General features: G+C 48.2%; 1 protein-coding gene across 2 annotated transcripts in view; it reads left to right on the top strand.

Moving 5' to 3' along the window:
- The window catches only part of ANO2 (anoctamin 2), a 357,929-nt gene that overhangs the window by 285,712 nt on the left and 55,649 nt on the right, over nt 1-16,568 (top strand). For both annotated transcript variants that reach the window (XM_021921930.2, XM_021921931.2), the window contains one exon: nt 1,745-1,940. In XM_021921930.2, coding sequence (XP_021777622.1) covers nt 1,745-1,940 — 196 coding nt within the window. The remainder of the gene's footprint in view (nt 1-1,744; nt 1,941-16,568) is intronic.

Below are 16,568 nucleotides of genomic sequence, written 5' to 3'. Positions count from 1 at the left end.
CTACTTAGTCCTGGAGGCTGGCGTTTCTGCCGCTCCCCACCCCCACCCTGCAGCAGAAGAGGGGCCTCACACAGAGTGTTTTCCCCATCCAACCTCTCCTCTCCCCACACCCACACACACCCAAACACACACAGCCTTCCTCTGCCCAGAGAACGCCACCTTTCTGCCTTCCTTACCAAGGGCTTCTTTTTCACAACACGGCCCATAGGGCAATTACTGGTAGTTTTTGAAGCCCACCAGGATAAAGAGCTGAGTCTGCCACCAGCACACCCCAGGTACCCACCAGAGGTCTGGGAACATCCATACCTGGACACATCTGCAACCCATTGGCAAGCCACTGGAGTGTCATTCACACTGCTTGCAAAGCACTGCCCAAGCCAGAGGCCCCCACCTCCCCTCCCCTTTCCTCCTGTGCCTCTCCTCCCCTCCTCTCACCCCCTCCTTCCTGCCCCGCTCCGTGTGTGTGTGTGTGTGTGTGTGTGTGTGTGTAGTCCAGCACAGCTTATTTTTTCTGGGGAGCCTTCTACCTGCCGTGTTCTCTCCCCACGTTTTCTATTTAGTTCTTCATAGCCAGTGCCCATTCTCTGTCCTGCAGAGGAAATAGGACCTGAACAGTTTCCTTTACAGTCCTAAGAAGGAAGGCTTCTTTCTTGAAGAAGTCTTGACTGAAGCAGGTTAGAATTTGCTCTGAGCGGGGCATGCACCTAGCAGTTGTCTCTCTTTCTTCTGTCCCCTCTAAGAGGCTTACTCAGGGCACTTTCTTCTCATAGCATCCTTATTCTTCCTGGAAATGATCCTTCCTTGGTTGTGATGGGGACAGGAGGGGACGTGGGCACAGAAGAAGGAAGAGGGGCTGTTGGGCAGATCTAGGTCTAAGAGAGTGCCTTATTATTCTTAGGTTCTAGAGAGAGGAAATGAGGAGACCCTTAGAGGTCACGTGGCTATAACCCTCCTTTTGGAGCACAGCAGCTGGACACTTCTGTACCAAATGAGGAATCTGAGTCCTCCATTTCAAGTCACCTAGTAGAGAAATCTTACAGTGATATTTTGGTCATCCTGAGGACTGAGATTGCTAAAATCTCACTCTTGATGTATTCCCTCTTTTCTCCTTTGAGCAGCCTTCTTGCCTCTACTTATCAAGCTGTAACTCATCCCTTCTCAGCTCAGGTACCTTCAGTGGCTTTCTGTTTGTTCTCATGAAAACTCCATTTTAAATCCCACTGTCTCCACAGACTATTCCCTGGCCACCCAAATTTACTTGCTCCCATGTACTTGGAGTTCCTTCAGCAATAATATTCTTCATTTAGCGCTTAATACATTCTTGGGCATTATTTACTATGGTTTGTTTAAAAGGAGCTCATGTTATTTCCATAGAAGATCAAAAGCTCCCTCACGAAAGAAATTGCATCATGTATGTTGAACACTCCACAGGGTCCAGCGTGTTCATCCTTATTGTGTGTGTGTGTGGTAAATCATTTCAATTCTGATAAAAATTAAGACATCCTCCCCTGGAAAATGCACCTCCCCTCAGAACTCTGCCTAAAAGTTTGTTACCCAGTCAAATATTCCAGACTCATAATATCTAGAATCCCTTGTTACCCACCAAAAGATTCCCTTGTTACCCACCAAAAGACTCCAGATTAATAATATCTGATAATAGCAAATGGTCCTGTTGGCAGAGCAAATAGTAGATGCTCAGGAATTGCCTGCTGATGTGTATTTTTCTCTGTTTTCCCCAAAACAGATTGCCCTGACGTTCTCAATCGTCTTTGGGGTGATTGTGTATCGAATAACAACAGCAGCCGCTCTGTCTCTCAATAAGGCTACACGCTCCAATGTCCGGGTGACAGTGACAGCAACAGCAGTCATCATCAACCTCGTGGTCATCCTCATCCTGGACGAGATCTATGGTGCTGTGGCCAAGTGGCTCACCAAAATTGGTACTGTGTCACCGAATCTTCTGGCTGTCCTAGGCCCTCTTTAAGTCAATGTGTGCAAGGCTTTTGGTGATAATGAACCAAAAAAAAAAAAAAAAAAAAAAAAAGGGACAGGGACAGGACGCTTTGTACAGTGAATTTTAATTAGAGGAATGGGGAAGTGCAACGTATGTGTATTTGCAGGGCTGCCAAAGGGCTTTCTCTAAAGGCAGGAATCCTTCCTATAACATTCTTGATCAAGTCCTCTGGCCTGTGTTGATTGCCTCATGTGACAGGACACTCACTATCCCCTAAGGATAAACCACAGGGTCTGTTCTTTTTAGCCTAACCTAGAAGCAAGGCAGACTTCCTGTTAAAAAGTACAGAGCTTTAGCTCTCATTTTCCCAGCAGCATCTATAAAGTTGAGGAAAGCCTCTTGATACTTGAGCCCAAGAGGGTCTTATTGGTCTTATCTATCCCCGTATTGTCAGAGGCCCCAGAAAATCCACACATTCCCCGGGCACTCAGTAGACTTCAAAGAGGCATATCAGACTTCCCAAGCTTCAAACCAGTGAGAAAAATGCCATGGCCTCAATATTTAGACGTGTCATTTGAGCTGTAAGCCGCTGTTGCCCAAGCACCACGTTTTGGCATTTGGCATTTGTGCTTATTGGATGGGGGAGGCTGACAGTCGAGACCCTGTCCCATTGTATGTATTCTGGGTGGCCTGGATTCATCCCTTCCCTCTCTGAATGTAGAGATTTCCCTCTCTGACACTAGGGACGAGGTTTCCCAACTTCTTGTTAACCTCATAGGGAAGTTGCATTGATGGTATGGATGATGTCTTTAATTCACGGACCCTTGATAGGATAGCCACCTCCTCAGGAGCCTTCTCCTGATGACTGGAGAATTCCAGAAAGTTGCTCTGTCTGTGCCTTTCCCCTGCTTGGCCTCTCCTGAAACACTACGCATGGTGAGCACTTTGCTTTGGCTTCTGTGTTGCCGTCGGCCGCTTAGCATCCTCAGGGGCAGCTCTGCTGTTTCCAGGAGTGTGCATATTTATGAGTGTTATCTGTGTTCCTTCATAAGCTTCTTGAGAAAAATCAGCAGAGAATTTTAATTCAGCATATTTAATGATAGACAGGATTCTATGGAAGCACTTTGGAAGAACATCCAACACTCCTGGGGACTCAGGAGGCTTTGGAGGGAGAGGCATTTAACTGTAGAGCTCAGAGATAAGTGAGAGTCAGGCACACATATAGATAGGGAGGAGGGGATGGGCAGGAGGAGAGGGAGATTCCTGGCAAAGGAAACCAAGCGAGAAATACGGCACTGAAGGGAGTGATCAGGGGGTCAGGAAAGGCATGCAGGAAAGTGGCAAATGAGCCACTTGGGTGATTGGGAGAGTCTTGGTCGAGCTGAACACCAGCGGAGGAGAAGCTGAGCTCAGCGTATGGGAGAAAGAAAGCATGAAGCATGCACAGGACGCCAGGGGAGCCCAGTGCCCGGGGCTCTAGGTCCAGGGCACATCCAGGGCATGATGGAGTGGGAAACTGGGCCGACGGAGTTAACTAGCTCGTGTTTTCTTGTTTTCTTTTGCTTTTTGATGGGAAATCTAAAATGCCAGGCTGAGGACTCCGATTTTTTTCATAGATAATGGAGAAGTGTTTGCTGGAGTTCCCAAGGACATTCAGCAATAAACAGTACCATCTTCCTGGCCTGATGACTGGACCAGCTGAGAAATTAGATCAAGGCAAGAGTAGACAAAGCCAAAATATCAGCCGTAAAACTGAGAAAGGCTACATGGGAGGCAGTAGCTTAGGAGAAGAGCCAAAAAGACATTCTCTCTCCATGGCAGGCAGCGGTGGATGGGCCAGCCCTGTGAACTTAGAACTTGGAGGGACATAGAAGAACACCTGCTTCCTGCAGGCCCTTAGCTCCCCCTCCAAGTAGGGGCAGAAAAAGAGGCTAGGCAAGGAATGCCAGCATCCTCTTCCAGACTCAACAATAAGATAAGCTACTCCTCCTTCTCTCACCCAAGAGGAGAGATGGTTGAGCTGGGGGAAGACAAGCTGAGACATTACAACTAATCACACTCCCACCGCATGGAGGAAACATCAGGAGTAGAAATAAATGTCCCCTACTCACTCCATGTGGTCCTGATCTAGCACCACTGAGGATTTTTTTAAGAGCGTGGCATGACGGGAGCTGTCTGCAAAATTACTTAGCAGGGAAATGGGATGTGACAGAATAGGGAGAGGTAGGAGAGCCAGTTGAAAGGACATTGCTGAGTGTATGGGCAGGAAGTAGGAAAAAGAGGGACAGGAAGTCAGTGGTGATGTAGATCTTTCTTCTTGCTATTCGTTTGTGTTACATTATCTCTTTTCTTGCATTGCTCTAGATAGTGATAAAGATGAAAGAGAAATTGAGTGGGCAACAATAGAAAACTCATTAATAAGTATTTAGTGAGTACTTCCCATGTGCGAGGCGGGGCCTTAACTCTTCTGTTTAAAGCCACAAATAAAATGGGCTGTAACACAGCTTTCACATCATGAAGCTATGTTCACTGTTTCTACCGACACACCCTCCTTGGCCAGACCAAAGCGGCAACCCTGGGCTGTTAAATCAATGTCCAGGACTCCGTAAGAAAGTCTGTGCCCCGGAAAGGAGATAAAATCCTAACAAGTACATTTTGTTCTCTCTGAGAATGATGCTCATAAAGTATTTTTAAGCTTAAAATAAAATTTGTAACTCCATTTCATCTTCACAAAAACTGCATGGCCAGGAAGGGAAGTATTATACCCTCACTTTACTAAGGTTCAGACTCAGATTCTACCTTTAAAATGTGAATCTCTTTTGTGTGACTTTGATGTCAGTTTCTCACCATCTGTACTGAAGTGGTGTGTTGGGTCTCCATCAGGAACCCCAGTGAGCCTTGTTCTGGGGCGTTGCTCTTGTCTACCTTAGACTGGGTACCCCAGAGGGCTCAGAGAGGGACCGCTGAATTTGAGAATCCAGTAGAAAGAAGCTTTGAACTCTAGACCTGGCTCCTTCTCCTCCCACCCCCCAACTGTGTGGCAGTGGGTATTGGAGAACTTTTTTGGACAAAGGTTTGCTGATCCTTCCTTCATCATATTCCTCCTGTTCTCTGGTCATCATGTGTCTGGACGGTTTTCACAGCCTAATGCCTATGCCGTTGTCCTCAGCCTCTTTCAATGGGCTTATAGCTTGGAAATCCCCATCCAGCCATCCTTTCCTGAACAGTGGGTTTGGGGACATTGCTCCCAGTCAGCACCCTCAGACAGCTTCCCTTGGCCCTAGAGCAGCTATAGTTAGCATTTCAAGCTCTCAGCTACTTTCTTCCCACTGTGGTCCTCCACCCCAGCTGACCCACTCAGCTCACGGTCACCCTAGCCTCCCCGTGTGGCCCCAGCCCAGCCTTGCTCATGCTGCTGTGACTGCCAAAATGACCTCAGTGACCCCCCTTGAAAGGGCTTCTTGAGGGCTCCTCCTTTGTAAATCCTCTTCTGGCCTCTCAGCCATCGGTGGTCATCCTCCCCCTTCCAGACTCCCCTGGCACACACCCTCTGTTTCTGGGTTCATCCATCAGCTGTTGATGGAGTGCTTACTCTGTGCCAGGCACAGTTCTGAAAACACAGCAATGACAAGCGACAAGGTCCCTGCTCTCATTTTGCTTTCACTGTGGCAAGGGAAAGATGGACAGTGAGCAGGGCCATTCCCCAGAATGTGAGGAAGGTCTGATGAGACAGACAGTGGTCTGGGGCTGTGCACTCTGGAGGAGTTGGTCAGGAAAGGTGTTTCAAGGTGGTAACTTTATAGCTGAGACCTGGATCACAGGAGGGAGCCACCCACAAAAGGATGTGGAAGGAGAACTCTTAGGAAAATGGAACAGTAAAGGCAAAGCCTGCAGGTCAAGGCTAAGCTTGGAGCGTCTTATCCACACTACTCATTGGATGCTGATCAGGTGCTATCTGATCTTATCACATTTCACATATATGTGTCTTCCCAGTGTTAGAATAGACTAGGCTCTGCTGGGGTGATAAATTCATCTTGAATCTTGGTTGCATCTATAAAGTCATCTGTGTTCTTGCTCAGCCCACATATCTAGTGCGATCAGGCTGGGGTCTCTGCTGCACACAGTTGCTCAGGGACCTAGACTGATGGCGGCTGCCGTGGACACCATGTCAAGAAAAACAGCTGGAGCATTGACTGGGGCTGTTAAATGCTTCAGCCTCCAAGCATCATCGTTCATCCCGTTTGCTCACAGCTCACTGGCTAGAATCAGCCTAATTATGAAGAACTTGGAAAATGTGTGAAAGGACATGGCCATTCTGTAAGCAGGAAAGGTCTCTGCTACTTGCTCCCAACCAGGCTGCAAGGCTCTTGAGAACAGTGACCCTGTCTTTCATTTATTTTTATTTCCTGCACAGTGCCTGGCCCATGGCAGATCTTAGCACATTTTTGTCATTGCAGTCATTGGTGAACTACGTCTCTCTCTTCATTCATGCATGCAAAAAGACGTTTTTCAAGGAATGCCCGTAGGCTAGGTATCTTTTAAGCCACAGTAGAGGCTACAGTGAACATTTATGTATTCCTTATTTCACCTGTCTTCCTACAGAAGGATGTGTGATCTTATTGAGATGAATAAGGCCAGTGCAAAGTTGACACAATGGGATAGTGACTGAAAGAGGCACCAAGGGTATCGGGAGACTTAAAGTTTCCTTAAAGGCAAAGAATACCCACACTAACAGAGACGGTCCCACAGAGTAGGTCCCAGCAGTATCCCCACAGGCAGAGATACGGTTACAGGGTTCCCTCAGGCTCCACGCGGACATAAAGCTATGGATAATGCCACCTAATGGAATGAGAAGTCTGCCAGGCTTAAGACTTCCTTTGCCATTCTCACGCTGGGTTTAACACCCGCTTGGCTTCCTGCCCCAGATGTGTTGATAGTTGAGGAGGCTGTGAGTATGCGCTTTGCTCACCAGGTGCAAACAGCTGGTGTCAGTAACCCCAATAAGTACCCAAGTGTTTCCCACAGGGCTGAGTAATGGAAGACCAGTTTCCTGGGAGCATCCTTCAAGAGGCTGAGGTGTCAGGCCTATCTGAGGTCCATTCTTGCTACAAATATATATCACAGAAGGCAAGATTTGTTAATTTCCTTGAGAATGATATCTACCACTAGCAGCAGTGGCAGATAAACACAGTGATTGTCCCCTTGGCTGCCATAACAATAGTCAGGAACTTACATGCAAGACATGCTGGAATCTGGAGGCAACACAGCACTGGTGAAGCAGGACTGAGCTGAACCCCAGGGTGGTGGGAAGGGGGCTTTCTGGGGAAATGCATGAAGCTTTGGAACTGTGTCTGAGAGGGAGCCCGGCTGGCCACGGCACAGTGTACAGAGTGTGTGACCAGCTTTAGCAAGCATCAGTATTGGATTTTGAGTGCTGCGGGGGTAGGATTCCAGTGGACGGGTGGGACAAGGTCTCTTAGTCCCCAGTGATCCGTTCACTCCAGGAGGGGATACAGGTGGTGGCTGTAGAGAAAGGGTTCAGGTCCTGGGGGAGGAAGCAGGCAAAATCTGGGCAGGTCACTGGGCCTCTGGACATACAGCAAAGAGGACAGGCTGCAGCATGTTGGGAGGATAGGGCGGGAGGCAAGAAGGCAATGGAGCTGACTGGTGCAAGGTGTGCTTCCTCCTCAGGTCAGGATGCAGGGGTGTATTGTGCCTTTGAGCTATACAAATCTGGGAGAAGGAAAACTATAGGATCTTAGCGTAACAATGTAGGCAGTGGTCGGGCTTGGCCTGGACAGGGGGCCTGTCTGTACTCTAGCTTTGGAGAATTCTTCCAATAGGAGGCAGGATGGAGGAGGCACGGCTGATGGCAGGCTTCTAGGCTGAATACTCAAAATGCTTTTGGCTTTCTGTCTGCTTTTCCTCCTTATCTTTTCTTTCGAAACTCTGTGCAGAGTGCTGGCTGGTGCACTTCATCCCTCCCTTGCCATCCAGTCTCTCCAAGTCCCAGGGTTGGGCTCATTGTAGGTGCTTGAAAAAAAGAGTATTAGTCAAGTCAAGGTTTTTATGAAAATGACTGTGCTTGGGAGCTGCTTGGACATTGCTGATAGCCCACTCCTGACTGTCACTGCCCCAGATGCTCCTGAAGTGGGGCCAGGGACGGGAGTGAAAGGAGGGATGGGGAAAGGCCCTGAGTTCCATTGAGTGCCCACCTCATGCCAACACTGGTTTGCGTACTTTGCCCCACATTATGACAGTAACACTGGGAATGAGTCATTTCTTTCATTTTACTTATGAGAAGGCTGAAGAGGTTTAGAAGCTTGACCAAAGCATACAGTTAGTAGTGTGCATGAGTGTGTGTTGATGCACACCCTGCTTACCCTATATCTCACACACATACACACTTGCCCACACACATGCACGCACGTGCACATGCGCGCGCGCACATACACACACACTTATACACACATACACACACACACACACACACTGCTTACCCCGAACCAAACATTGTTCTAAGCACTTTCCATATATCTGTATGTTTAATCCTTCAAACAGCCCCAGTCGGGTAGGTAATCTTAACACTCCCATTTAGACACAGGAAGACTGAAGACACAGAGCAGAAAATGACAGGCCCAAGGTCATGGCACTGATAAGTGGTGAGTCTGGCCTCATTGTCCTTGCTAAAACCGTGACACTCTACTGCCTTTTAATATATAGCTGTCCTTGTTCCCCAGAAAAGTTTAAATTTATTGGGAGAACAAAAGGAAACACCACAAAGGCTCCAGAAGATTTAAAATGCAGTGCACCCACATATGTGAATGACAAGAGGTAGAGTGTTTCTGGGGATGGGGACAACCACGTGGGTCAGATGCCCCAGGTGGGGAAGACGGCAGGGAGGCAAGCTGTGAGTGCAGCCGTCTGTCTCACATGCACAGGGAAAGTGGAGCTCCCCAGGCTTTGGGGTCCTGCGTGCTTATAAGTTTTAAACAAGAAAGAAATTTTTTAAAAATTTGAAAGGCCACCAGGAATCTCTCTCTCTTTTTTCAAAAATAGACAGGATCTCGCTCTGTTGCCCAGACTGGGGTGCAGTGGCATGATCATAGCTCACAACAGCCTTGAACTCCTGGGCTCAAGGGATCCTCCCACCTCAGCCTCCTGAGTAGCTGGGACTCCTGGTATGTGCCACGGCATCTGGCTAAAATTTTTTTAAAGAAGGGTATCTCATTTTGTTTCCCAGGCTGGTCTTGAACTCCTGGGCTCAAGTGATTCTCCTGCCTCAGTCTCCCAAAATGCCGGGACTACTGGTATGCGCCAGCGTGCCTGGCCCCTCCCGGGAAGTTTTGAGTCTAAACTTTTCCTCCAGTTCTAAGCTACTCTAGCAAAAGGCAATATATTCTTACTGAGGAGAGAAGAGCAGGAGGAAAGGAACAGGACGGGAGAAAAGTAGGTATCACAGATACGAATGACTGCCGGGGCACCAAACATTCTTTAAAGAAGCGTATTTGGGGTATATATGAATCTAATTTTCTAAATGTGGATAGTGTTTGTTTTTGGAGCATGGGGTGAAAGTGTTGGCTTTATTGGATGCAGTGCTCTGAGATGGGGGGTCTGCTCTCTGCATTGGAGCCTGATCAGGGACAGAGTCCAGCAGAGGACATGGGTGGGCCTGGCCGGCGTGGGCTGGAGAGGGGAATGGGGCCTATACCTTTCTAGGGGGGACACCACAGTGCTGGTCATTTGCAATCTGGCCTGAAAGTTGGGTCTGCTGGCTTGTATTCTCTTCCTGCTTTGCACCGGGATCCTGGTTCTCTGGGGCTCCTGGCTCTCTGGGTGGCCTGTCGGGGAGAAAGAACCTCCCAGGGTGTGACCAGGGGGATTCTATGCTTGTCGGGGGGCCCCTCCATGATGTTGGCTTAAATTATTCTAAATGTTGCCTGGGAAAGAGAGAGGATGGCAGGAGGCTGTGACTACTAATAAGACGATGTGAGTACAGTTATAGCCCAAGTATGTGGAGCACCCCTACCAGTTATATAAGACTACGGTCATTAATCCCACTGTTTAGAACACTTAGTATAACTGGTAATAATTCCTTCCCAAACATGACCTGGGACCATGAACACGTCTCTCATTTCCCTACTAAGTCCTTGGAGCACTCATCTCTCCTGTTGGCAAGAAGTCCAATATCTTCCTCTTCCTCTCCCTCTCTTTGGATTTTCTAGGAGCCCAGGGACTAAAGCATCCAGAAGAGAAGGAAGGGCTGTGGTCCTCCTTCTTCGTTTGCACCTTTTCTCCCCAGATCCCCTCTCCACCTCACTAGGGAACTGGAGTGTTCTCTCTCTCTCTCTCTCTCTCTCGCCGCAGGAGTATCTCAGGTACATCCTCCGGATCCCCAGTTCAGATGCTCTCAGCTCCCTCAGGCTATGAGCTGGCTGCCTTGTCATCCAGCTGGCTGACTTCTCCTAGGGTGATTTCCACCCTAGCCGTGGCAATACCAAGGCAACAGCATCACACCAGGTACCCAGATAGTCCCTCCACTGGCCCCCATTCCCAAATGAAGGGCAGCCCAGATGGTTGTGCTGTCAGCAAACATTGCTGTTTGCAAAGGCGTGACCTGCCTTAGGGAGAGGTAAGGGGAAGAGCAAGCACTTTTGCTTGGGCATCCTCTTGTTCTGTTTTGCTGCTATCATTTTTGCTGCCATCATTATGCATTTGCCAGCTGGGCTGTCGAAGACGCCAGTCAGGAGGAGCTGCATTTCCAAGACTCAGCCTGCAGCTGGCGTCCTCTCCTGGCTGTGCTGTTTCCATATGATTAGGATGGAGCTCTGGGGACTTTCAGTCCTGAGCTGGCCCCCTGGGATGAAGCTGGGCTTTCATACTAATTGTTTTCCAAGGCAGTTTACAGCTGGGTCATTTGCACTCATATTTTTTCATGACACGATGCAGCAAAGGATTAACACTTAAAAGAAAAGGGCTGATGGTGGGAATGGCTCTGCACAGAAATTCCCTCTGATTGTCCTTTCTGGCCGGAAGTGGAGTCTGCCCTCTTTGTTGGGATCCTGCTCCACAGGTCGGAAGCAGGTGAAACTTCCAGATGGCCTCTAATCAACCTGGGGTGCTTCCCGGGGGAGGTGCAATGTTAGGGGCACATGAATAATAGAGAGGGTTGCCTGTCTACCTCCTCACCCTCTCTCCATTAGATTCCCCTCCTTCGTATCCCCATAGCCATGGAATCTAAAGGTACTTTATTTGGAGTTGTTCAAAGCGCAAGGATGGACCATTTTTTCATGGGGTTCAAATTCAGACTCCTCCAGAAGTCTGTCTTACAAGGAATCCTGCCTAGTGGCCTGAGATGCAGACAGCCCTTCCTGACCTTCAGACGTCACCCCATCCCACCTGGCCTCTGGGAACACTTGCTTCTTTTCTTCATTTCTTTCCTTCTTTTCTTTTCTTTTCTTTTTTTTTTTTTAAACAGAGCCTTGCTGTCATCCAGGCTGGAGTGCGGTGGCATGATCTCAGGTCACTGCAACCTCTGCCTCCTGAGTTCAAGCAATTTTCGTGCTTCAGCCTCCTGAGTAACTGGGACTATAGATGTGCACCACCACGCCCAGATAATTTTTGTATTTTTCATAGAGACGGAGCTTTGCCGTGTTTGCCAGGCTGGTCTCAAACTCTTGGCCTCAAGTAATCTGCCCTCCTCAGCCTCCCAAAGTGCTGGGATTACAGGCACGAGCCACTGCACCTGCCCACTTGCCCCATTTCTTCAACCATGTAGTCTCTGTCACAGGCAGGTGAGGCTCTCTGTGTTGGCTTGTGAAAGGGATCCAGAAGCCAAAGTGGAGCTCCAGGCTGTGGTATCCCTCCTTGCCTCAGACCTTCATTTGTTCCCTCACTGGGAGGTGCTCTCCTGAGACCCCTTTCCCAGAAGGCTCGGCCAAGCACACACTGTGACTCAGAGCTGCTCCAGGCTGGGGCGCCAAGCTGATTTTGTGGCCTGTCACATGGATTTGGATCGTTTATTGGAAATGCTCCTTATTTATGGTGGCTCATGGCCCTAAAGCACAGGCACCGGCTGTTTTTTAGAAATAAAACTCATAAATAATAGCCAGGCCTATGACTTATCAGTATGGAGGAATGGAATCACTCATTTCCAGTTGGAGGAAAGGCCTCTGAAATGACTAGATCCTCTTTGCAGGGAACTTGGAGGAAATTCCTGTAGGGACTGGGAGATCTGAGGACACACAGTTCAAAGGGGATGATAAAATAAAATTAAAGACACGTGCCACTCCACATCTCATCCCGATCACCTTCTAGATATGTTTTCCAAATTTTCAGACCCTCAGATCTGATTGCTTGTTTTTTTAAGTGACATGGGCTTAAGTTTTCTTGCCCCAAAAATATTTAAAAGAGATGAGATGTGGTTGAGTTATTGTTAAATTGGATGCCTCAGGCACACTGGACAGAGGCTCAAATTCCTATTGAAAAAAGGAAAAAAAAAAAAAAAGAAAAAACATCCTATTGAAAAGTTCTCCCTTTCTTCCTTCCCGTTTCTGTCATCCCTCCTCCCTTTTCCTCCTCCTTTTTCCCCCTTCCCTTCTCTTTCTTCTTCCTCTTCTCCTCCTCTGCCTTCCACGGTGTCAGCCTGTTTCCCTAATGTCTCTCATTTGTTACCCAGATCAGTCGCTGCTCCTTCCCCATGCTCATCTTGAAGCAGAACCCAGTCCTTCAGCAGTCCCCCAAGCGCAAATCCAGAACACTTTCAAGGAATCATTAGTGAAAATTCTGTGGAGAGGCACACAAAGAGGTCACGCTGCAAACCTCACAGTGGCACTTAATGAAAACTCCCAGTGGGCCCTCCCCACACCTGTCAGTCCATTTCCTCTATGCCCTTCCCCTCCCATTGCACTGGCCCTCACCCTGCTGGGTCCTGCCTCCAACTCCAGCACCCCCGTCTCTTACGTTAGGTCGGCGAGTTTGAGTCTTCTGGTTGCTCCTGTCGTATGGTTACACCTGTCATCTGCTCAGAAAAAAAGTCCCTCCTTAGAATTTGTCCTCCTTGGAATATGACAGGGAATTTTTAATATGGGACAAATTTTTTTTTCATTCTTCCAAACACATTTTTCCTATTATTCATTCACTCATTTATTCATTCAATGCCTGTTCATCGTAGAGCACATCTGGCAATAGCTGGGGTCTGCCCGGAAGATGTCTCTCTGGGACCTTGCTCATGGAGAAAAGCCCTCCAAACTATGCGGGGGTGGGGCAAGAGTGGGGGTGCGGTGAACGCGAGGGTTCAGAGCCCTATGAGGCTGCAGAGTGATGAGATCTCGAAACCAAAAGTGATCTGTCAATGGCAGACACTTCCACTGGGCCTCAGAATTGTCTCCGGTAGTTAAGGGGAATGAGAATCAGGCCGAAGATGGGGATGTGGCATGTTCAGGCAGGTGAGGACCTGATATGCACAAATCAGGCAGGGAGGACCTGGCCTCTTGATGGCAGGGAGGGGAAAGGCCTAAGAAGCTAAAGATCTTATGGGGCGTTTGCTAACATGCATAACTAAAGAAGAAATGACAGAAGCGGCAGTGCTAGCTGGAAACGGTGAGCACAAATCATTATCCAGATGATTATTTGGTGAAGCAGTGCGGGATCACCCAGATCTTTTATCTCAGGGGGCCATACCCACCCAGGCGGGACCAAAAGGAGAAAACTACAAAACTTTCCACCAGCAGGGGAATATCACAGAAGGCTTTTCCAACTCCTGTAGAATTCCAGTTCAACTCCTGTAGAATTCCAGTTCAACTCCTGTAGAATTCCAGTTCAACTCCTGCTATAGAATTCCAATTCAACTCCTGCTATAGAATTCCAGTTCAACTCCTGCTATAGAATTCCAAGTCAACTCCTGCTATAGAATTCCAATTCCTCCTGCTATAGAATTCCAATTCAACTCCTGCTATAGAATTCCAATTCAACTCCTGTAGAATTCCAGTTCAACTCCTGTAGAATTCCAGTTCAACTCCTGCTATAGAATTCCAATACAACTCCTATAGAATTCCAATACAACCCCTATAGAATTCCAATACAACCCCTATAGAATTCCAATTCCACCCCTATAGAATTCCAATTCAACCCCTGTAGAATTACACTGCTGTCTCCAGAGTCCCTAGCGGCCAATGCTCTTTGCAAAGTAGCACCAAAGGATTGCTTAGCTTTCCCACTCTCATGTCCCTCCCCAGGGCCGTGGATCCTGAAGTCTCACCCCTGCCTGTCTCTTTAATAGGTCTCTGATCAGGCTCGGACCATGACAGGTGCTATTGGTCCCCTGGCTCTGCTGCCATTCTCCACTGATACTGTTTTACTACTGTGTCTAACAGCTTAGAAATTTCCTCTCTGAATTACTGCAGGTCTTTCTTAGAACTCCAAAATGTTGTTTAACTTGCTCAGTTTTGGAGGATGTGTTGTTTGGATGATGTTGGAATCAGTTCCCAGTGATTTATACTAGACAGTATTAGAGTGTCACACTCAAACACTGTTTCTCTCAAGCACACTTCTCCTCACCTACAACTGATCACTGGGTCAACAGCACATAGGCCTTAGACTTTGGCTCTAGCCACCCTCAGTGACCTCTGGGTCTGCTCAGAAACACTATCCATACTTTCCGAGGGCTTGAGTTGGGGCAAGTCTTTCTCTTCATTTAGGAAAGTTACAAGTGGTACCTCAGGACCTGTCTGTCCCAGTTTCCCTCGCCAGCTGCGGTAGTCAGTTTCAGCACATCTAAATGTTGGAGCATATTCAGGAGAAGTGTTGTAAACCTCCAACATTTAGTTCTCGATCCTATTGTAGTTAAGCCAGGTGTTTGGAGGACAGCCTTCCACATGGTGATTCAGGAATCTGGGCTTCCTCTTTCCAGTGGTACTATTGACATTTCCCCTAGGAGATGAGGGAAGAGAGAGAGAGAGAGCAGAGGACCTCACAGGAAACACTGAGGCCCAGGCTTGGAAACAGCATATGCCACCTCCACTCATCTCTCTCTGGCCACAGCTCCTTCATGTTACCCCTAACTAGCTGTGTATCTAGGAGGAGGGAATGCATGTGATGAGCCCCTGGCCAATCTCTCCCTCCCCATCTCATCCAGGAGGCTGGGGAGGCCTCACACAAGTAAGACTCTTGGGGGTCTGCTCTTGTACTCCAGAGTTATTCTCCTGCAACAACCCTTGCTATTGATGAATTTTTACTGTTAAAATCTGTATGTGTCTACCTATATTTTTGTTAAATCTTTTACAGCATTTTTACCAAATACGGTATTTCCTAAACAATGCATTATGCAGTTGAAGATGCTCAGCAAAGTAATCCTATTCACTACAGTTCTCAGTCCCATTGAATGTTCTCTGGCAGCTTAGTCCCCACACAAAGACCCCGACATTGGTGGTCTTCAAGCCTTGGACACATTAGAGGCTTTTCAAGACTCAGGGGAGGCCTAGGTGCTTCAGTCTTCCTCTAAAGGGCCATCTGTACACATGCAGTTGTGCAGTGTGAGAGGGTCGTTGGTAATCCACCAGCAAAAGCAGTCATCGCTGGAGTGGCACAGCATCTCCTAATACTCAAGACAGTGTTGTAGGATTGGCAGTGAATGAAGGGCTCACTGTGCTGTGTGGGAAACTGGAACATGGCAATGCAGCCTTTCCCTAAGACTATTTCTGCCCTGAGATGGGAGATGATACTCTGCTGCTGACAGGTCAATCTGGGAGAGATTTGGCGGTGAGCAAAAGCCTCTCCAGAGACCTTGCTCAGTGAAGCTCCTTGAAGGAAGGGGGAAGCCTTTATTCATTTTGGCCTGGCACCTGACACACAGCTGGTGCTTGATGAATGTAACCTGCAAAGGACAAATATTTCTTAGGCGCATCAGGTTGGACTGGGAGTGGAAGGTGGGGAGGTGAAAGAGAGTGTGTGATGAAAACAACAATGGGTCAAACATTCTGATGGCAAAAAGTGGTGTTGTTAAAAACTATATTTTTGAGGCAGGCAGATCTGGGTTCACATCTTACATCTGTCACTTACCTGCTATGTGATCTTGAGCAAGGCTGTAACCTCTCTGGGCCTCAATTCCCTTTATCTACAGAAGTGACACGAAATACCTACCTCACCCAGGGAGGTGAAGGTTAATGAGGTAATGACAGTGCACACCTATGTATGGTGCCTTCTGTCATACACAGAGGATGGGAGCAGATGCTTTTTTGCAGCACCCACCTCCAGCTGGCCCACCCTGGAGGTGACCTTCAGATGGTTCCTCTGTACCAATGGCTTCCTGCCACTCTCTGTCTATGAGCGTTCTCTGATTGTGGGAGCAGGTTCACCCGTGCATAGGACAGGCTGGAAGAGCCAGGGAGTTAGCCCCAAAGATGACCTTCAGCCAGGGAGGGCCTCCTGTTTGATCTCCCGTTTCAGTGTGCAAATTTGGAGGTGTGCTTCACAGTTTCTTAGGAGGTCTCCAGTGGGGCTGAACCCCAGCTGATGCAGCATTACCCTGTTCATGAGCACATTTATCTTAGGTTTCCACTCTCCTCGTTCTCACCATCCCACTCCTTTACAAAGCTTTCTGGGAGCCCTTCTCAAA

The sequence above is a fragment of the Papio anubis genome, chromosome 9 (genome assembly GCF_008728515.1).
Source record: "Papio anubis isolate 15944 chromosome 9, Panubis1.0, whole genome shotgun sequence".
Classification (NCBI taxonomy): domain Eukaryota; kingdom Metazoa; phylum Chordata; class Mammalia; order Primates; family Cercopithecidae; genus Papio; species Papio anubis.
The sequence above is the reverse complement of the archived record's forward strand: the minus strand, read 5'-3'. Positions and strand labels throughout refer to the sequence as shown.